Source organism: Notamacropus eugenii, chromosome 1 (assembly GCF_028372415.1).
Source record: "Notamacropus eugenii isolate mMacEug1 chromosome 1, mMacEug1.pri_v2, whole genome shotgun sequence".
NCBI lineage: Eukaryota > Metazoa > Chordata > Mammalia > Diprotodontia > Macropodidae > Notamacropus > Notamacropus eugenii.
In genome coordinates this window covers 489,688,042-489,711,107 of record NC_092872.1, presented here as the reverse complement: position 1 = coordinate 489,711,107, position 23,066 = coordinate 489,688,042, and the positions used below count along the sequence as shown (strand labels likewise).

Genomic DNA, 23,066 nt, shown 5'->3' with positions numbered 1-23,066 from the left:
TTTTGAAGGATTTTTTTGGGGGGGAAGATGAAGGGGGAGGCTGAAGTGAGAGAAAGTAGATTTTTGTTAATTTGAGGAAAAAAATACCAAGAGAAGATTAGGAAACCACAGACTACATTTTGGGTTTGTTTCTTGGCAATTTAGTTTTAATTGTGTAAGTACAAAAAATATATATATAGCTTAAGTAAAAAAAAATTCAAGATGAAAACAATTTACAAGAGACCTAATACACAAAAATTTTTTAAATAAGCAACTCAGACTAATCAAATCAAAATTTTAAGCAGATTTGATTATTGCTTGGAAAATTTACTTTTCATAACTTTAACAATTATAATTTGTGTTCAATCAAAATTACTCTAACTATAATTTTCCAGGAGTGAATTAATTTCATAAAGAATCTGAATGTTCATGGTTAAGTAATTTACTCAACACAGAATTAATGATTTTAAAAATCAGATTTATATAGTGCCTTCCTCCCAAGCTCTTAAATCACAAACTACTATATAAATGAATTCATGTATTAATTACTTTAAAGTTGAAGAAATAAAATTTATTCCTCCTCATTTGGAAAAAAAAAATTTGCTCAGGCCAAATGATGTTACAACAAAAGCCAACATAACCATGATTTTTAAGTGAAATGCATGGCCTACTTATTTAAACAATATTGTATACAACATTCCAGCAAAATGAAACTGAACAGCTCTGTGAGATTCTTCCTAATAGGATCTTACCTATAAGAAAAAAATGCATTTCTATAAATATCTTAAAAGACTGAATTTTGTTTTTAAAAAGTTCTTTGTTGACTCAACCACAAGTTTATATCAGGAAATTCAAATTCTGTAGTCTATTCTTATGGCAGAAATTGGGAGTTTCACTTCAATACACTACTTTCTGATGTATTTACAATAAATTTACTTATAGATTAGAAAATAGAAATCACATAATTGAAATTCAGAAAGATTCTGGTCAGTTGTTTTTTAGTTTTAACATTTCAACTTTGAAGGTTATATATGCATATATATGTGTATATATATATATTTTGTTAGAACTATAAAGTTGCTAAAAAAACACACCTACAGGTAAGATGTAGGTTCACTTTATAAATTTTAATATATACATTTATTTTAAAATATAAATAAGAAAAATAAATATTAATTTAGAAGACTAGATTGAATCCACTTTGATTGCCACATATTCAAGGCATAACATTTTTTGGTTATGAGACAAGAAACAAAACAGCAGTATGTGTTGTAAACCCTCTTAAAAATCTGTAGTTGTTTCTCCAGGATTAGTGCAAAATAATAACACTCCAAATATCCAAACCATTAGGCAAGTAAGTGAAAAGGATTTAAAATGATGCTATTCCGTGGCTTATTCTTTAAAAAAAAAAAAAGCAACTGACATGAACAAAGTAAACATCCTTTCTACAATGTTCCCTTGTTTCCCAAAAATCTTGTAGTTCCATAAAATGACACTTGGGGGTGACCTCCACGGGAATCTGTATAGCTGATAAAATTCGTAAGGATGAAAAATGAAGTTCTGTGGTGATACTGCATATATTGTATCAATCCTGGAGAATCACTTCATTCACTCCCCATTCCTAGAGTCAAGTTGGCTTTCAGTCATCTCTCGAATTTGGTAAGGGCAACCAGACTGTTCAGCATGGCCTCGTATCCTCTTAATAGTGACTCCTGGTTTTGGGGTTCATGTCCAAGGACAATCCTAAGAGTGCCTAAGCCACAAGGTTAGCTTTTAAAACTTCCCTGAGCACAACTGACAAACTACCTGCTCTACTCTCATGACCTAATGCCCTGGGTAAGGGAGAAGTAGGCCATTAAGCAAATGGCTTACTATCCTGTGGCATTATATTCAATTGTAACTAGGGGAATGATGTATATAGGAAAGGATATATATTTATATATGGGGGCTGTATATGTCTCTGGAGGCTAAATGTAGGAAGAACACAGATGTGCCTACAAGAGTTACTGTGGGGCATACGGCCAATATTATCTATTTTTTTAAAAAGTAAAATTTAGCCAGGTATTAAAGAGCTCTTCGGCAGAAAATACTAAGGAAATAGAGTACTGCCTTAGATCATATAAGCTATTCAGGGCAAAATGTAATTCAGGTGTTTGCCAAAGCAGCATGCCAATGATTGTATTAATATACTATTGGAGGAACACAATGGAGGAACCCTAAAAAAGGCTAGAATTACCTGAAATGTCAATAAAGATAATTTGCCTTGCTCATAATGGAAGTACTACAAATAGAGGAGTGATTATTTACAAGAAATCCAAATTGTTCTCAGGATACCTGTCCTTCCCAGGACACTGGTAAGTTAGGTACCACATAATTACTGAATTTTCACAGCCAGTGTGTTAGGTTTTTTTGTAAGATACAGAGAACAGAATAACTTTTAAGATAGTCTTCATGGGTCATTAAAGATGGAATGGGTGATTACAAACAAAACTACTTTAGTCTTTTACACTGAGTTCTCTTCATACACAGACTGAAATATTCATTTGGCCTGCTAGGGTGATCTTCTCTTACTTATGGCTTGTCAGGTTCTTGCAAGGTCAGCTTTCTCAGGAAACAGTACAAATCATGCTGGATTTTTGATCTTTAAGTGCTTGCTGTTTCTGAAATTCCCTTGACAATCGTCTTTTAATTCCTACTAAGTAGAGGTCTCGATCAAATTTGCCAGCAGCTAGAGGAATGCTGTAAAGGAAAGAGAAACTGTGATACAGATATGGCTTCTTAACCACAAAACCAGGCAACAATTTGAACTACGTAAGAGCTACAACAAAATGAGATTTCTTTCCCTTTGGCACATGCACACATTTTCTGGTGCCTTTATAAAGGGCTCTTTGTGGTTGAGTACAAGAGTGGTTTTGGGCAGTGGTCTACAAACATCTCCAACTGGGTATGTAGATTTACTTATTTATATATAAATGTATTGCTATACTAATCATTATATCATAAAACTTACATGAAAATAGAAATTAAAAAGGATAAAATAAAGATGAAATAACCTTTGATTCCAGGTGTAATTGGGAGCCTCTGGAATTTACTGAGTATCCAACCAACATTGCCAGTTATGTATAAGCAGGGAGAGACCCGAGAGAGGGCAACCTATTAGGAGGCTTTTATTATAGTATACCATGGGTTGTGATAGTGTGAGTAGAGAAAATAGGATAGATGTCAAAAATGTGGAGGTAGAAATAAGACTGAGGAAATAACTGGATCTGTTTGAAATGAGGGAAATTGAGGAGTCTTGTGAACCTGAATGACTGGAAGACTGGTTGTGCCCTTAATAGTAACAGGGATGTTTGGGAAAAGCAATGAGTTTGAGGGGAAAGATAATGTAATGAGATCTGTGATTCGGTTTTCTATCCATGTGTGTCTGCTCATCCTGTGCAACTACTATGTCCTCCTCAAAATACAAAACTAGAAGGCAGGGCTCATACTCACTGGTCACTGCCGTGCAATGCAGAGCCCAGTTTCCAAGGGGAAAACTTAGAGCCACAAGGTGATGTTGGAGCAAGGGATAGGTACGCTGTTTTTGTTTTCTTAAGAGCCCATCAGGATTATGTGACCTGCTCAGAGTCACACAGCTAATAAATGTCTGAATCTGTATTTGAACTCAGGTGCTCCTGACTCTAGGACTAGAGTTTTATCCACTGCATCACCTAGCTGCCCTGGGAGGAGTACATTGAAACAGAATAGATTGATCATATACCTTAAAGGGGCCCCTTTGTCTTGGGGGATATACCAATAGCTTTTCTTTCTGGTCTTAGCTACTCTAGTTTTCTAATATTCAAGGTAAGCCTGATTCATCAAAACACTTCTTAAGTGTATACTGTGTTCAAGGTATTGGACATACAAAAACAAAAAACAGCCCCTGATCTAAAGATTATATTCTCCTGACTGAAGAGTTAGTTTGCCATCTAACTCTGAATGTCTCACTCAGATCTGTATCAAAAAACTTGATTTTAAGAGGAAAAATATGAAAACAAGTTTTAAATTGGGCCTATTTTCAGTGAGTTATCTTAGTGATGATTTGAGTTAACCTCTTGCTCCCCTAAGATAAAAATAAAGATCTCACACACACACACACACACACACACACACACACACACACACCCCTCCTTAGAAAGTTATAATCCATGAGATTCACATGCAACATAGACTTATTTTTTTAATTTTTTTTTTTAAATCAGGACCTGACAAGAATCAGTGAACTATGGAAGTCCTAACCCTAAGATGAGCTGATATAACCCCTTGTAAAAAAAAAGATGCACAAATGGGACACTAACTTGTCTCTCCCAGGTCTCACTTTTACTCGGAACAGACCATACACTGGGCGGTGATCAGAAGTCTTGATATCAGGACAGGAAGAATACTTGACTGGGTAGATGTCATCTTTTTGACGGCTTTTATATACAACTCGGTCCTATAGGGAGAGATTACAAAAGGCAGCGAAACTAAGCTGAATTCCATAGGAACACACATGACCTGCTCATTTGTCTTTTAAAATATTTTATAGATATATTTTGTTTTTACTTCACCTACATTCCCCAATACATCATCCTACCTCACCTTCCTAGAAAGATATCCTTTGACAAACAAGATGAAAAAAACACTTCAGTCCATCAACCAAGTCTGACATTAAATGCAAGGTTCCACACCTATAGGGTTCCCACCCTATAAAGAAGAGAGGGAGGTGCATTTTCCTGTCTTTTCTTTGGGACCGAGCTGGATCAGTAAAATTTCACAGCATTCAGTTTTTATTATTTGTTCTTCTTTAAATTGATATTGTGGTCACTGTATACATGGGTTTCCTTTTTTTTTTTTTAAATTTCATTTTATATAAGTTCATATCTTCCTATGCTTTTCTATATTCATATTTTCTTACACTACAGTTATATTCCATTATATTCATGGATTTTAACTTGTTTGGCAAGTCTCCAATCAGTGGATACGTACTTTATTCTTAGCTCTTTGCTACTATACAAAGTGTTAAAAGTAATATTTTGATATATATTGGAACTTTTTTTTAATCTCCTTGGGGTATATATATACTCCAATGACATTTGTTATTGAAAAGGCATGGACATTTTAGTCACTTTCTTGGCATATTCCAAATTGCTTTCCAGAATGATTGCATTAACCATGCATCAGTGTGCCTATCTTTCTGCACTCTGTCTAATACTGACTATTCTCACCTTTTATCATCTTTGCCAGTTTTCTGGGTTTGAGGTGAAACCTCAGAGTTGTTCTGATTTGCAAGTCTCTATCTAATAGTGATTTTGAGCAATCTTTGCTATGATTCTTAAAATTTTTACAATTCTTTCCAATGTAGTTTACACCCTTTGACCACTTATACAAAAGAAAGGTATTCTGGTCTTATAATAAATTTGTGTTAGTTCCCTATATACCTCTATACCTTTATTAGAGATAATTACTGCAAATCACTTCCCCTTTTTTATCCTAGTTGATTTTGTTTGTGCAAAAGCATCCAATTTCAAGTAATTGAAATGATCTATTTTATCTTTTGTGATCATTTTTTTTTTGCTTGTGTGGTTAAGAATTTTTCCCCTACAATACTACTAACTAGGTCTGTATTCCAAAAGAGATAAAAAACAAAAAAGGAAAAGGACCTATACGTATAAAAATATTTACAGTATCCCTTTCTTGGGAGTAAAGAATTAGAAATCAAGAAGATGCCCATCAGTTAAGAAATGGCTGAACAAGTTGTGGTATATGATTATGAGGGAATAATATTGAGAATACTGAATAATATTGAACACTGAATAATAATAAGAAATGATGAGCAGGATGCTCTCAGAAAAACCTGGAAAGACTTGTATGAGCTGATGCAAAGTGACATGTACTATGTACAATGTAATAGCAATATTATGAGATGATCAGCTGTGAATGACAGCTATTCTCACAATACAATGATCCAAGACAGCTCTGAAGAACTTATGATGAAAAATGCTACCTATCCCCAGAGAAAGAACTGATGGTGTCTGAATACAAATTGAAGCACCTCCTTTTTTTTAAACTTTATTTTTCTTGAGGTTTTTTTGTCTATGTTTTCTTTCACAACATGACTATTATGGATATATTTTGCATGACTACACACATATAACACGTATCGAATTGCTTGCCTCCTCATTGAGGGGAAATGGGAAGGGAAGAAGGGAGAGAATACGAAACTCAAGGTTTTAAAAACAAATGTTAGAAGTTGTTTTTACATATAACTAGGGACAAATAAAATACTAACTAAATAAATAAAAAAGAATTTCCCCCCTAACCATAGTAGTGAAAGAAAGAGACCTGATCTGGTTCTTTTCCAATTCTGTCATTCCCCTTTCACTTCTTACGTTCTACTGTTTAAAACAAACATCATTCACCTCAACCCATTTCAGGACTCACTTCACTTCAAAGAATTTATTTCATCTGAGTTACCTGTGCTCAGAATTTGGTGCTTTTTTGGGGGAGTGGGAGGTTGGTATTCAAAGATTAGGATATTAGATTATAGAGCTGTCTTAAAGTATACCTTAGAATAAAAAAATCCATTTCTTTACTAATGTTCTTTACTAATGTTCATTGGTGATTCTTTGACATGGACAATTCCTTGACAATGAATCCTTCACAAGCAGGATGCATGTTTTCTCATGTGTTATGACGGAAGAAGAAAATAGCTGCATGCACAGAATCTATGTGTTCCACTAGCTAAGCTTTAACAGTATATAAAAGTTCCAATGGTTTCTTAGCTTTTGCCCATTCAAGAAGCATTACCACTGTGGGGGAGAGTTTGAGAGCAAACTTACAGCACAGGAAGGGAAAGGTCCTAAAGCTGAGGCAGCAGACAAAGGAAAGTCCACTGGTACCTAATGGACAATTATTAATTAAACATTAGTTTTGTTAGTTCCTTTATGCAAAGGAATTGGACTTTTCTGCAAATTCATTTGGTAGAAATGGGAACCTCAGAAAATATGTGGGATTTTTCTTCTAGTATTTACAGCTAATGGTTATAATTAATCAGATGATATATTCTTTAAAACAAATTATTTCCCCCCACCCCAAAGTCTGCTAAAATAAAATCTGATTCTATAGAACCAATAAAAAATATCATAAGCTAAAATTCTAGGCAGTTTCTACATAGTGGCATTTTTTTTTTTAAATAATCATTGTGACAATCAAGAGTCCACGTGTACAGATTTTCCAGTTGGATATCAATTTTGGAATTAAATAGGCTAAGCAAGGTCCGGGTTTCTTCAAACAATAAGTATTTGTTTTGGCAAATGGCCATATGTAGTGTAATCTAACATGTCATGTGCAGAAAGAAGACCAAGTCAGTGAAGATGCTCATATAGCCACGTGCAACAGAACATTATGAGGTGCAGCCACACACTCAAGAATATGTGAGCCTACAGCTCAACATTGAGAAAAAGGCACTGCCTCCCTACTAGGAAGGGTAAGGAATGAAGTCCTCTTACTGTATAAGAAGGGGTCCTCTGCTTTGAAGTGGTATCATAGCTGTCCTTTCCAACATCAAACTTATATGAAGGAAAAAAGTGAATGTCTGCTTCCCTGAACCCCTTGAAGATGGATCCTGCAAGGCAGAAAGGCAAGGCAAGGATGATAAAGACTTTCTGTCCCAAGGTATTGCCTCTTTTCACCAAGTCCAACAGGTCAAAATACCTCAGCCTTCCAAAATTTTAAAGTGACTAGAAAAAAATTGCAATACCACTTACCTTTCTTCATTTCTTTAATAAGTTGGTCATGCTCAAGTAGTTCTGACATGTTCATCTCCAGATTCTGTTTCAGGATTGATTCTACTGCCATCCGTCCACCATTCAGTCGAAAATTGAAGTCTCCAAACCAGAACACTTCATCAAATCGACTTGTAACATCCACTGAAGCAAATGTTAGAAGGTTCATTAGTGCCATATTTCCTAGTTGAGCACCATAACACAAGCAGTTTCAGATCCTGGCCTTTAGCTATGGATTAAAAATAAAACTAGTAGGCATACTTACTGGACATAAAGCGCTCAATGGCCCAACAAAGACTCTCAACAGGTATTCATTAAATTCTGAGGACTGGCTATCTAGAGAAAAAGACTAGTTCTGGAATAGACAGAGAAGCTTGTCTAGATCTGTTGCAAAGTGTCAAGGAGGAATGTTTGCTTAGCTATGCAACGACCCACTATTTTGTAGAGCTCCCTTGAAATTCAAAATGCACAAAAAAATTCACACTAATAAAAAGACAAGGTTCTAAAACATCTTTAATAAATCCTCAAAAAGATGCAAATTAAAATAATTTTGAGATAGCATATCTCATATTCATTAAATTAGCAAAAATAATTAAAAGCAACAAAAATAAGTACTGGCAGGATTGTGAAGGAACAAGCACAATCATTCATTCCCAGTGGATTTTCAAATTTGTAGAATCGTTTTGGAGATCTGATAGCATGCATTAAAAGTTATAAAAATAATCATATACTTTGACCCAATAAATTCATTATTGGGAACAAACCTTGAAAGAGTTATTGAAATTTTTTTTAAAAGAGTCATTGTTCAAAGATTTTCCTAATAGAATTATATGTCAGGAAAAAAAGTGGGAAATGTTCAATAAAAGGAAAGTAGTTAAATAAATAATGGCATGCTAAAGTATTGTAATTCTATAATGTAATTAGAATCAATGAGCATAAGGAATACAGAGAACCTAGTGCTTTATGAAACAATGCAAAGTGAAAAAAGTAGAACCAAAAGAACAGATTATATTTTAATTACAATCAAGTAAGTGGAAAAGTGAATGAAAGTAAACAGGTAAAAAAAAATCTTCATGAAGACTCTCAGAGAATGACTGGAAAACTGTAATACATTATATATTGAAATTAACTTAAATGTAAATAGTTCCTAAGCAAGTTTAGTTGGTTGTATTGATCTTCTTTTGATCTATGTTTTTAATAAAATATTTAAATTTTAACACTTAACATTAAATAAAACATTGAAACTTTAAAATCTCCACTGATTTTTTTTCCACTTATACTTAAAATAGCCACAATTCATCCAATGACAAGGTGCAGTATTATATCCAAATTAGGATAGTAAAAAAAGTCTTCCTATTTAGCATAAACAAGGTACTATTTCTGTATCTCAATTTTTCTTCTTCCAAATGAAATAACAGTAACAAGGAATGTGGCCCTTGCAGGCAACTGGGGCTGAGATTTAAAATTATGCCCTCTCATACTTTGTAATGAGAAGGATCACAGGCTAAGCATGGCTTTTAGAATGGCGATTTTTATATGAATGAGACTAGTTAGCTAGAAGCTATTTCTACAGATTTTCTTTTTTTTAATTTCTACAGTTGGTGATCTTGAAATTACCGCCCCATGTGCTCTTCTTGTTTTGTATTTCATCATATGTATTACATAATAAGTATAGAAATATTATTTTCTCTATGGCACCTCTGCCCATAGTAGACTCTAAGGGCAGGAACTGTGACTCATCTAAAATTTGTATCACTTCTAGAACCCTGCAAAGGGTTCTGCACACAACAGACAGCTAATAAATGCTTACTGTATTGCATTTTAATTAAAACTTTTTAATTTTTCTATTACACAAGTTCCTACAGTGCAACAGAAAATATGCTTTCTGTTTAAGTAACTAATTCATGACAAATTATGCAGAAAAAAATGAGTATATCAGCATTTTTAAAAAAAAATGTGCATTTAGATTTGAATACTCACAGGAACTAGATCGATATGGGTTTGTATCTGGTACATTCTTAGGAAGTGTAAGTGCCTGGATAGTTTTACTGTAGTCTAAAAGTCGATCAGATACTTTCCCATCACCAGCTGCAAAAAAAGAATTAAAGAAGGTGTGTGACGCAAAAATTCATACAAGGCTCAGTACTCTTTGGGCATTTGAAGTATGATGCACTTAAAGAAGACAAAAACTCCTGGGTCACAATGATTCTATTTTTAGAACTCAATCTAATTTAGCCAAATGTACAAAGTTTGGGGGTTTAAACCAGAACATATTCCCTATCTCCCCTGAAAAAATTAATAGTCCATTGTGCAGAATTGACCACTGAGTTTAAACTACCAGATATCTACAAATTTGGGGTCCAGTCTTTGACACTTGTTTCATAAGTCTGCAGAAGCCTTAAGGCAATAGTCACAAAACCAAAGAATTTCAGATCTGCAAGAAATTAAAGACATTATTTATGAAGGGTCTAAACCCCTCATTTTACATATGAAGAAACTGAGGCCAAAAGAGCAAGTGATTCATCTAAGGTCATAAGTGGCAGAGCTGAGAACATAATCCAAAATCATGTGACTCTCATACTTTGGGGTTCTTTCTGCTGTCACTGTCTTGTGCCATTCAAGTATACTGAGAAGATTGTCTTCACTAAAGTTACAGGCCTATCTTCAAAGGCACCAAAAACAAAACTCCAGACCAGTGGCAGGGATCCAAACTTCACAGAACAAATCCTCTTAATAAAAGTATTTGTTCTGTAAAACTTGGACTCAGTCAAAAGGCTGCAGCTGGGGACCTAGAGGGCCACATGTGGCCTCTGGGCCGCAGGTTCCTCACCTCTGCTCCAGACTTTCCCTTACGCAAGTATTCACTGAGTGATGTTTCAGGTGAATGAGGAGATTGAAGAAAAGGTTTCTGAAAGGTTGAGGTATGATGGTATACATGTCCCAATTATTTAACCTTTTGTAAAATAAAATAGCACTATTTCTCTAAGATCTCAAGAAGCCAAAATGGTTATTTAGCTTTCTGAAAGGATAAAAAAAAATTGTGATGCAAGGAAATTTCAACAAAGATCCCTGCTATCCTATGCTATAGTGTATTAGATAGCCATCCTGAAAATTCAGTCCTTACTACTCTGGTCCCTCAAGAACTAGTTTCCCAAATCTGGAGATAACTGATAGTCTAGATTGAATTGCCAAAAGCACACAAGGGTTAATTTGATTTTTTGGTGAGGGAAAGTGGGAGAGGGAGGAAGGGTAATGTTTATTCCAAAAGCTAAGTTTCACAGTAGATAGAGTGTCAGTCTTGAAGTCACAAAGACTTGAATTCAAATTCTACCTTGGACACTTACTAGCTATGTGACCCTGGACAAGTCACAACTTCTGTCTGTTTCAGTTTCTTCATGTGTAAAATGAAGTTAGTAACAATCTATCTCACAGGGTTGCTGTGAGGATAAAATAACAATATTTGTAAAGTGTTTTACAATGCTACATAAATGCTAGCTATTACTAAATTAATAAACTTTGTAAATTTAGCTATATTCACTGATATTGAAATCATTATTGTGACACAGTAATTCACACCTACTTTAAGGCCACCATACTTTACTTTAAAAAGTATGCAGAACTGATCTGAATAAGGAAGTCAGTTTCTTCTCATTTCCCCTACCATGGGGGCCCTCCAGGCATTATATATTCTTGGCAGTGAGAGTAGAAGGAACATCTTAGTTTTCCTCCTTGTGTTTAAAAAAAAAGGACATCTGAAATATGGCGTTTGGAACAACTATAGCATGTTGCACAAATTAACTGAATGAGTTTTGACGTATTTGGAGTTAGGCTTCTCTGAATTCATAAGCAGCATTTATTCAGTTTATGAACTTTCTGCTATGTCTGAGACACAATGATAAGGTCTGGGGATACAAGAACAAAACATGTCCGACTCTTAAAGAGTCGATAGATATGCTATGCATTTAAACAAGTAAATCCCGTGTCTCTGCAGGGTTAGGAGATCATCAGTGACTGAGGGATCAGTACAGGCCTTGTAATGTATCAAAGATGGTGCCTAAGTCACTCCTTGAAGGAGGGAGGGATTCTAAGGTGCAGAGGTGAGGAGGCCTCTTCATTAACAATTGAGGAATCCATTGATTAATATAAAAACATCCCAGAGTTTTATGAATGTCAAGCATGAGTAACTAAGTGGTACTTTATTTAAGTTATTCAATCACAGAGAGGAAAGCAGTGAGAAGTTTTTAAAAAAGAACAATTTAATTCAGAAAATAAATGACTTACAAGTGAAGTGAGATGTGATAAAGAGAAAGGAAGTGCCAAAAAAGGTGAAGCTGACTCCCAGCGACCCTTTGGTTTTTATCTGAGACACAATCCGAGTAGTCACTGTTGAATATTCTACCTCTGCACGCGGGAAAGAGAGAAAGAGAAGACAGAATCACTTTCTTACTTAAACTGTTCTGTTTACGATCCTGTTGCCTTTTCAGTCTTTCCCAAAGAGGCGTGTCTGACAAGTTTATTAGCAGAGGTCTACGCAGTCTTTCCAGGGGGCAGGGGCTGTTTGCCCAAACACTAAATCACCCTGGACTGCTATGTTTTGATAACTGTGTTTACATTTCAGATATCCTCATTGGCAGGATATCAGTTACTAGGATCCCTACCTCTAAGAGTCACCCTCCCTCCACTTTCTAATTTTCTGCATCCATGCTACTTTTAGGTAGGCAAGGAGAACACTGAGCAAACGAAGGTTTTCTGTGAAATAAACTTAGTGGTTTCGGTAAGTAGACTGAGCGAGGTCCCCAGGACTTCTCTTGAATAAAGTATGTTGACTTCAGTCACTCCATTTTGAGAGATCAGGGCCCTTTTTGCTTTAGGTTCCACAGCTATGTTTCCAATTGGCTGAAGCTGCCCCATATCTGATCACTAAAGAAGTAGGGCATTATTGCATAATCAACACGTAGTCAAGTATTTAAGGAGCTTCTAAAAGTAGTAACCTGGGGTGAAAATCTGTAATAGGTATTGACTTTTCTTATATGACCTTGTTTTTCTAAATGAAAATCCTTCTGGAACCTAATAGTAAAATAAACTATTCTGTTACACTCCTGCATTTCTATATTTAAGCAATCCATTATAAACAGATGTATTACAACAAGAATAAGTATATAAATACTGTCCTTTAATGTTAATAAAAGGTCAGGCTTTTTAAGAGGTAATGATGTATTTCCAATTCCACTGATAGTAGTATTACATAACTCCTACCTCGTATAATTTCTATTTTCTTTCACCACCTATTTAATACCTGAACAGAACCAGATGAGGTCCCTTCTTATAAATACTGACATGTAGAGTACACCATGGGCAGCTGAGTACAACATTACATAGTGGGGTCCCAATGTTTCCTGTAGCCGGATCTCCCACTCCCTTCTGTGGAAAAGAAAACAAAATCAACAAATTTACACTTAAGCTCTGAAATGACATGGACAAAACAGTTAAAAATGAAACTTTACATTCTGTTTTCATAATAGAAGAGCAAGCTGGTAAAATACTGGCAAAGTTAAGAATCAAACTACTGAGTTTCTTCATTAAGTCACTGTGGGAGAAAAAAAATCTAAGAAAAACAACAACAAAATCTAAGCTATTTTTAACCAAAGGAAAACAGTGCAACTAAAATCCTAGTAATAAACAAAGTGATACATTTAACTAGTCATTTTTAGTCTCATGAAAAGGTCAAAGCAGCTTCCTATTATAAAACAAACAATATTAAGCTTCTGTGAAAAGCATGGCCCATGATAAAAAGAAGCATCTCTGTTCTAGGACCTTCTGTGTAAAGAGATTTCTGATTTCTAAGTTCTTCCTTGATGATATGGTAGCCTGCAAAAATGTCAAGAATCAGGAAAACACAATAAAATTCTAAGAGTGCACACAAACCAGATAGACTTCTCAATCAATCTTAAAATGACTGCATCAGAATCTAACACATATCCATAACAGAGTATTTATCTACATAATATGAAAACTTCAGTCCAAAAACACTAGACAAGAATCTGGAAATTACATAGGAAAATAAAAAATAAAACTCAGAAATCAAAGTCAAAAGTTGAGAAACAACAGGCTAGGACATCTGAGTACATAATATGTTTTCCCTTAGCCCTTAGTAATTTTTTAAAAATTACATAACAATTACTTCCTTAAGAAAAAGTAGGAGGGGGAGGAAGTAGAACAAGAACAATTTGCTTTTTATACCACAGTTTAGTCATTATAGGAAAGGTAATAACACTGGATATGACCAGCACCTAACACAGAGCCTTTCACATAGTAGATGCCCTCCCAAATTCTTGTTGATGATAATAATTTCCATGAGTGGCATCTATCCATTTTATTAGGTGTATTAGGTACAGACAGAAAGGTTGAACTTAAAGAAAGATCTTCTAGCTGTAGGAATTTGTTTGTAACTAACACTTCTGGCTTTTATTTTGGCAAATACAAAATATGATGAGAACTGGAAAAGTGAGAAGAAAAAATGTGGGAAGAGGAGAAGCACATGAAATAAAGATACAACCTAACAAGGTCTTATTTACACTGGCTATAATACCTGTCTGAACAGCCTTCTTGCACTCCTAAAACGTACATGTCCTGGACATAGTCAGTTTCAGAAGGTAATAAAAAGTCATCCAGATTATTTGGAAGTTCCTGAGCAAAAGTTGAACAAGTCTGTTAGATCAAAGGACAACATGACAAGCAGCAGCATAAGGACTTGTAAAACATAAGCAAGACAATCAGAAAAGCAGAGTAAGGTACAACTTGCCTTTCACTAGAGGATCATAAATACGCCATTTCTTATTGAGATGTGGGTACTGGATTATCCTATTTATTTTTGACCAAACGTGGCCCCAAGAAGATAAATGACTTGCCCAAGGTCAAAGAGCAAATGCTTGGTGAAGCTTGTAAAATAGTATAATTTTCTCTTTCTAAATATTCAATTAAATCTAATCAAGCAAATGAGAGAGGAGTCTGGATTAATCTTCAAGGTCTCTTTACGCTCTACTTTCTATGCTCTATGTTTTCAAACATAGGCAATGTGTTCCACAAGTTTTCAGGGCAATCAATTTAAACTAAACCTTGTGAAGACAAAACGTGCCAACTACAAAGGTGTAATTGGCAAATATTAATACCACCATTGCTGCTCTCTCAAAATTGTTCTTTTCAACTTATTCATGAAAACATTTACTATATTTCTGACCTGAATTGTATTTCTGGCAGTAAGGGCAAAGATGGCTTAGACAAACATCATGGTGGTCACAGCCAGCTGAACTGGTGGATCTGTTTCAGTGAGAGCCATCAGACCTCTCATCTTTAGGGTATAAACCATTCTGAGATTAAGTATTATTACAATAGACCCTGCTATAACAAATGAGACCCCTGGATTAATGCAGGTTATTCATTTCAGAAGAAAACATATGGAACAACAAACTCTAAAAAACATGCTATCAAAAACACACACAAAAATTTTCATGTACAGAACTACCAAACTGCCTCCTGCTTTCTGGAAATATGTTTTGTTCCAGGTGGCAAACCAATCCAGATGATAAGTGATTTTACTAAGTCTCATAATGAAAACTCAGAATAAAATATTTTTCCAATTGGATTAAATCTGTGGCAGCAGTAAATTCTCTGTCCTTGATCTGTTACAAATGCATATGACAGGGAAAATAATACTTTCTTTGTTTTATTTCACACAAGCCAACACTTTAGTTATTTATTAACACTAAATCATCAATCTTTGCAGCACTCTATCTGGGTAAATGACCAGACTGCTAGTATACTATTCATTTTTCATGTGGGGATAACTAGTTAAAAAGACAACAGGATCCCATTACATCACACTGCTTAGCCATGGTAGAGTAATCAGGTAACAGGTCATAGCAATTCTACCTGACAAAAGAGTTCACTATATAAGGCTATTCCTTCTGTTCCAATCTTCACCCTCTCACCTCTACAAGCTGCAAAATCTCTTAGATCAAAAACAGTTATCCAACCTTCTGGCCCTGCATGTTCCATGTGGCCACAAAGAGTCCCATGTTCCGATCTGGAAAGTATCGGGCTAGTTCATCTGCTCCCAACAAGGCACCGCTAGCTAAGAGGCTTCCTTCCATATAGCTCCTATAAAAAGAATAAAATAGACTAGATTCAAAATAATGAGGAGTGAATTCCAGAGTTAGGCTACCAAGTACTTACAAATGGTACAGATCTTCAAAGGAGAAATACAGCAAAAGCATCCAACTATGTGTACTCTCCGGAGAGATGTAGCCAAACTCAGCTAAGATCAACTCAGAGTAACATCATTTCTTCTGAAAAGGATTACAAAACTTTAATATTAAGATATTAATTTCCTTGAATCAAATCTATTAATGGAAACTGCCTACAAAATAGTGACTAGAAACTGATTTGAAAAATAATTGGCATAATTTTTTCCCACTTTCAGCTTTTAGTCATCATACTATAGTGGCTGATAAATATGGATTTGTCCTGACTTTATGAAAATCTAATATACAAAGCTCTAAATTTAACACAACATATATTAAGGGATGATTTTTTTTTGAACATGACTTCACTTTACCAAGTAATTCATCACAATGTTCCTTTGAATATTCCATTCCTTTCATAAATTTAAAATAAGATTTGATTTCCAAAAAAATCAACTCACCTTCAACATTTTTTAAAGTAAGGCCTACTATATAAACTTGTTTCCTGAGTCATTTTTCAGAGAACTAGAAAACAATAGTTTGGTAAGCACCACCATACAACTCACTCGGATCAATCATCCTGACATGTCCTTCAAACATTTCTGCTACCCAAAAATACTTTCGGAAACTGGCTCTGCAAGCCTGGTCACAGACAAAAGAGTACTTTTGATGCCTAAGGTAGAAGGTGAAAAAGCTGTTCAATTCCCCTTTATTTCAGAGCATGGGAAGACTCATGATAATTCATCCTTGGGCATGTTTTGGCTATTACTTTCTGGACTATATCAGTAAGGTGGGAAGAACACTGACCTGGGAGTTACGTTCCTAGTCCTTGTTCTATTACTAATCCACTGTGTAACCTTCAGTCAATCACAGTCAACAAGCATTTATTTATGCACTTATTACGTGTTAGGCATTGTGCTAAATGTCGAGGAAATTATAGAAAAAAAAACTGGTGCCTGCTTCAAGGATCTCACATTCTACTGGAGTCCACATTGTACTGTGGCAATTCAATTTGGATAAGACCTTTCTGATCACTAGGATTTGGTTTACAATGAGATGTTTAGATTAGCGTTCTCTAACGTCCCCACTAGTTCTAAGTTTCAAAGATGTTATGGAATTTCCTAGGAAACTAATACAATACTTAAGCACAAAAGATTCTTTAACTCTATTAGAGGTAAGGGAATGGAATCATTGGGTAAAGAAGAACTAGTTCTCAGTTTTTAACTTACACATTAATATAGTTCTTCCTCTCTGCTTTGGTTCAGTGGGTGAAATTCCAATGAGGACAAAGATAATTCAATGTGGCACTCACCAAATGACTGAAACATTTCACTTCTTTCAATAAAAATGTACGCTTCTTGAAAGCAGGGTCTTTTATTTTTGTCTTTGCATCCTCAACACATGGCACATAGTAGGCACTTAATAAAAACTGCTTGCTGCTTGACTGAAACAGCAGCTAAAGGGAAATCCTTGTAATTCCCCGAAGTGCAAATGACATAATACGCAATGTTAGCATTATTATTCCTTAGCCGATTCTTTTCACTGAGGGAAAAAGCAGATACATTTGTGGGTATAACTTTTTGGGATGATCATCCTGGAAGCTCTAGCCAAAGAAAACACTGACCACTTTTCCTTTAGCTTCTTTTACGCTGACTAATTATAGCACTTTTAATTCACAATAAATAGAAAAGGACCCAATAAAATCATAATTGCCTGTAGTTCTATAGAAATTTAAATAAATGGAAATTTTCTCAACTAGTCTTCTGTTGAGGGAAAAAAAAGGATTTACTTAAATCTAGATATTTTTGTTCTGTTACGAGAAGGTTTAATCTAAAAAGAGGAATGAAATGACTGAAATAAAGACAAAAGTATCAATAAAATGCTTTACAAAGATTTAAACTATTAAACTAAGGTTTCTGCTAAAAACACCATAAGGAGTCTCATAATTATTAAATCACTCCATTATAAGGTAGCATGCTAATTTTAAATGATAAATAGGCTATAGTATGTTTAGTTTCACATGGCAGTAAACCATAGTACATACTGGAGGCACGCTAAATCCTCTCAGGACATAAACTCAATATTAATTAAATATTAAAGGTACATCCTGCCAAATTATGGGAAATCATCATCCTTTAAAAGCATTCTTTAATGTAAAGATAACTTGTACCCAGACCAGAATTCTGCAGTAAAACTAACAGAGCTGTTAGCTCACATAATCTGTATAAAGATGAAGAATCAGTAATAACAGTTATCTTCAAGAAACTGTGATATCATCTGTATGGGCAACCCTCCACTGATCCAGATTTCATCCTTTCTTCAATTTAGTCGATGGTGTTTTAAAGCTCCTGGGGTCAAAAAGAAATTATCACCTCATGGTCAACCTAGTGACAAGCTTCTCCAAATTTTGCAAGGTTGGGTCCTTGGACCACAGATAGAAAAACTGTCATTAGGGCTGTAATCTTTGGACGCTTTCTTAGAAAATAAAATATGGCAATACAACACTCTAACCTCTTCCATCTGTCTTTGGTCCATGTCTCTGCATATGAATGGGACTCCAGCTGTCACTTATATAAAATTTTAAAGAGGGTCACCTACCTGTTTCTGATATCCTTTGAGTGAATAGGTGTAAGAAGGCTGAATGAGGACTTCAAAGAAGTTGTTGAACAGTTATCACAAACCATACTGCTTTGTAATTTACCATCACTCAGGCCACTATCAGGCCGGAGCAATTTACTTTGAGCATGATGTTTATAATTTACATAATCTGGGTCAATTTTATTAGTTGTCCTTAGGGTTTCAGATGCTACATTCAATTTCAAAGGGGGAAGTAGTAATGGTGGCAATACTTTGGAAAGTCTAAGTTTGTTCCCTGAAGCTGTAACCCCATGCAGAAGCTCCAGGGAACCACTTGTCACAGTGGGAGGAGTAATTTCCAAGGAGGAAGGGGGATTTGTACTATTTCCTATGTCTCCTGGTTCAGGAATATCTTGCAAAGAGGTGCTTTGTAGGCTATTGAGGTTGTGAGGAGTATTACTGCCATCATGACTTAATGTCACATTTGGAGGATTTGTAGTCACCTCCTGTGGGGAGCCAGATGTTGAACCTGTCTCATTAGGGTCTGTCAGGCTTTCTTGGCTTGTTCTAAAACGCCTTCTCCTCCAGCCTTTCTCATCTAAAGAAAATGTTCGCTCCAGCTTTGGTTTTCTGGGTGGTTTGGGGGTGATGGATTTGACTTTCATGTTAAATTTCATTTCCTCAGTCGTAAGTTTTAAGAGTCTATTGAAAGGAAACTCTGAGGTGTTCCCACAAGGCTCATTCTTTTCAGGCAACTCATTCTTCAATCCTGCTTCTTTTAGCATTGTGTCAGATTGTGGATTCACACAGGTTACTGGCTGCTGGGAAACTGAATGATTAGGATCCATTATCACTGGCTTGGTTGGCATCTTCTGAGAGTGTCCATGCTCCCACCAAGCCTGGGAGCTTGATCTTCCTGAGAAAACTCACCTTGTTAATTCACCATTTGGCCCTTCGAATATCCTGGATATGCATTTGGGTTTGGAAAGCCCAAATACCAAAGTCAAAGACCCTACAGATACCTTACTTTGGGGTGTGGGATGATGTAAAATGGCCACAGCCAACTGGCACATGGTTGGAAATCTTGAAGTCATGGAGTCACACAGAAATTTCCTGAAAGGAAGGAAAATACTACACCATTAGAATTTATTAAATCATACTAAATTATTATTCAGTATTAATTCAAATTTAACACAAAAGATTTCGTAAAAAAATACAAGGGCATAGCAAATAATCACTGAATGCATAGGCAATGCTATGATATCTGTGTATACATTTGTAACTAGCTTTTGTATGTATAGATATACATACATACATATATATACGTATATATGTATATTGGTAGAAAGCTTTACCTTAAAGGGTAAGATAAGACCTCACGTTACTACCACTATAATGATGACAGCCCAACCCCACCAATAAGTGACCTGGTTGTATCACTGAGAGCAAAACAGATAAAAATTCACAAGCTGACTTTCAAAACTCGCTATCAAGTTATATTCTGCTCTGACAGCACTAAGGAGCTAGATGGCTCAGTGGATTGCTGGATATAGAGTCAGGAGGGCCTCAGTTCAAATTTTCTTTCAGACACTTACTAACTTTACTAACTGACTAACTACTAACTTACTGGGCAAGTCACTTATACTCTCTCAGTCTTAGATTTTTCAGCTGTAAAACAGGTGATAATAATAGCATCCATGTTGTAGAATTGTGAAGACCAAATGAAATAACAGATGTAAACTGTTTTGCAAACCTTTAAGCACTATATAAATGCCAATTATTATCATTATTATCCAATGCCAACCACTACACATAAATATAAAGAGTATAATTTACACATAAATCTGAAATCTTAACTCTCTCCTTGATTGACCAAAATACCCATCTCCTGTGATTCTGAGATTCTATGGCTGGGCATCTACCCCAAGGAAATCACTAACAAAAGGCTCCATATACACCAAAATATTTACAGCAGCACTTTCTGTGGTCGTAAAAAAAGAACTGGAAACAAAGCAGTTGCTCACTGATTGGAAAATGGTCAAAGTATGGTACATGAATGTAGTGGATTATTCCTGTCATAAGAAACAACAAACGTGAATATGGAGAGACAGGAAAAGACTTCATGGATTAATGTAAAATGAAGTAAAGCAGAGCCAGGAAAAAAATATACACAAAAACGGAAATAAAAATAGAGCCATTACCTTAAAAGAATACAGATTGAATGTTGAAATGATAAAGAATAATCTTGTCATCCAAGAGGAGATGACACCTCCCATTCCTTTACAGAAGCTAGGGTCAACTAGCTTTAAAGGATGAAAGTGTACATCCTATCAGATTTTTTGAAGGTATGGATTGTTTTAGAGTGTTTCTCTTCCTTCTTTGTTTAGAAGGAATGGAGAAGAGATACAGTGGAAAACTAGATCTGAAAAGAAAAGATAGCAATAAAAATCCATTTAAAAATGTTTCTCCTTTGTTTCAGAAGGGAATTCATAAAACACCTGTGTTGTACTTCAAGGCAACAGTTTCCAGTTTTCCACCTTAGGCAAGATCCAATTCTTGCTCTTGACCCATCCACGATGACTTCTAGCTCCTCCTCTAATTCTGTCTCCTGCCTTCCTGCAGCCTTCTGTGTCTCAGGGCATCCGCACATGAAGCGGAGGAGGGCACGGGAGCTCCGGCCAGGGAAGGCTCCTTCCTGGGTCTCCGTGTGACGGCCCACAAGCCGCAGACCCCTTCGGGGCCCGGGGTGATGGCCCGGCCCGGCGGGAGCACCGGGAGAGCCCACATGCACGCCCCAAAGTGAGCCGGGCAGGGCCTGGCAGCGGTGAGGGGGAAGATCGCAGCGGCCTTGGCACGGCGGTGGCACTCCAACGCTCTGCGGGCTCTAAGTCAGCACTGCTCGGGGGCACGACCCTCTGTCTTCATCCTCAAGTACCCACATGTACTTACCCCCTCACGACTACCGCTGACACTGAGGGAGGGGGCAACGATGGAGGTGGGGAGCATGGGGGGGGATCAGGAAGAAGGGGGGCGGGAAGGGGAGACCCGGGAGAGGGCGCGGGAGGGAAGGAGATCCTGGAGGTATCAGGGAGGGAGGGAGAGGGGACGGGGGCTGGCGAGGAGGAGACCAGGAGAGCAGGAGGAAGGCCGGAGGGGATGGCAAGGAGGGCGGTGTAGAGGCAGGACGTGGAAGGCACAGACGGGGGGGAGTCAAGGAGGGGGCAGTTGGGGGGACCCCGAGTTATTCGCGAATGAGGCCCGGAGAATGAGGGGGAGCCGTAGGGGTTCCCTGCCGAGGTTCAGGAAGGGTCGGCGCTCACCTGCCCGGACCCCGCGCCGGGGCCTCGTTCTCCCGGCCGCGCTCCCAGCTCAGCTCCTTAGCAACCGCGCGACTGAGGCCGGAGAAAGGGCGGCTCTGGAGGTGGGACGGGGACGGGGCAGCGCCCCCTGGCGTCTGGAGGATCCGCGCCTCGGCGCAGCCGCGCGCCCACTCCCCCATCAATCCAAGGGCAGGACTTGCCAGTAAAAGCTCCCCGGGCCCCTCCCCTTCTACCAGCCCTCCCTCTCAAGCTGCTGGGGGAGGTTTGATTTGTGGCCCTCTCGCCGAAGGCTCTCAACCCACGGGCCAGGAGAAGCGTTTCGATCTCCTCGGGCCTCCAGTTAAATGCTCCTGCCTCCCCTCCAGGCGTAGGAAGTCTACCTGGATCTGACTCCGCTTCCCCAAAGCCCGTAATAAATACTGTCTTCTGTGCTCCTGATGGAAGTCTGTGGGACAGGAGAAGGAAGCGGTGGACAGCCACCCTGCAGCTCCTATTTACTCCTAAGTTCCAAAGTCCCTGGAGCTCCAAGTCCAAGGGGAGGAGGTCCTGAAAGGTATTGGAGCACTGGAGACCTGGCTTGGCATGGTCATTGGCAGTTGGGCCTTAGCCTCCCTGTCTGCAAAGTTAAGGGCCCAGACTAAATTCTCTCTCAAAGTCCCTTCTAGCTCAGAAAGACCCATGAACCTATAAATTTCCCTTATTCTGAGAAGCAATCTGACAGCTGTGTATTTCACAATGCACTGCCTCTAAACAAACACTAGAATACCTTTCATCGTTGCCTTTTGGGCCAGTCTCCTCAAATGGAATTAATAACTCGCATTTATGTAGGGCTTTAAAGCTTGCTAAGCACTTTGTATACATTATCATATGAAGTGGGTGCTCTTATCCTTATACAGATGAGAAAACAAGCTCAGGGGAGTAGACTTGCCTCAGTCACACAGTTACTAAAGGCAGGATCTGAACTCAAGTACTGATTACAAGTCTAATGCCTATGCATTAGGCCACCTAGCTGCCTAAACTGTTTTACTTCAGTGAGCAGCAGTTCAAGCTGGTCAGGGAATTTCTGGAGTCAAGTGATCTGGTATCTTTTCTTTACTCCTAGGCTGTGTTTATCACAGGATCCAAATGTGTTTTACTATGTATCT

At 37.2% G+C, this 23,066-nt stretch overlaps 1 protein-coding gene across 4 annotated transcripts; it reads right to left on the bottom strand.

Annotated features, from left to right (window-relative positions):
* Nucleotides 1–124: 124 nt before the first annotated feature.
* On the bottom strand, nucleotides 125–22,018 carry INPP5E (inositol polyphosphate-5-phosphatase E). Of its 4 annotated transcripts, XM_072632944.1 has the most exons (12): nucleotides 21,922–22,018; nucleotides 18,623–19,714; nucleotides 15,818–15,941; nucleotides 14,374–14,471; nucleotides 13,081–13,205; nucleotides 12,066–12,185; nucleotides 9,765–9,872; nucleotides 7,767–7,928; nucleotides 7,509–7,624; nucleotides 6,840–6,899; nucleotides 4,317–4,453; nucleotides 125–2,718 (listed from the first exon to the last, which is right to left on the bottom strand). In XM_072632944.1, exons 2-12 carry the CDS (start codon nucleotides 19,468–19,470, stop codon nucleotides 2,586–2,588), a joined length of 2,031 nt encoding a protein of 676 aa, XP_072489045.1. In that variant the 5' UTR covers nucleotides 19,471–19,714; nucleotides 21,922–22,018; the 3' UTR covers nucleotides 125–2,585. The 4 variants fall into 4 exon arrangements, with proteins under 4 accessions (XP_072489045.1, XP_072489046.1, XP_072489049.1 ...); XM_072632945.1 differs by lacking the exon at nucleotides 6,840–6,899; XM_072632948.1 differs by lacking the exons at nucleotides 18,623–19,714; nucleotides 21,922–22,018 and adding an exon at nucleotides 16,017–16,149.
* Between the last annotated feature and the right edge of the window lie 1,048 nt (nucleotides 22,019–23,066).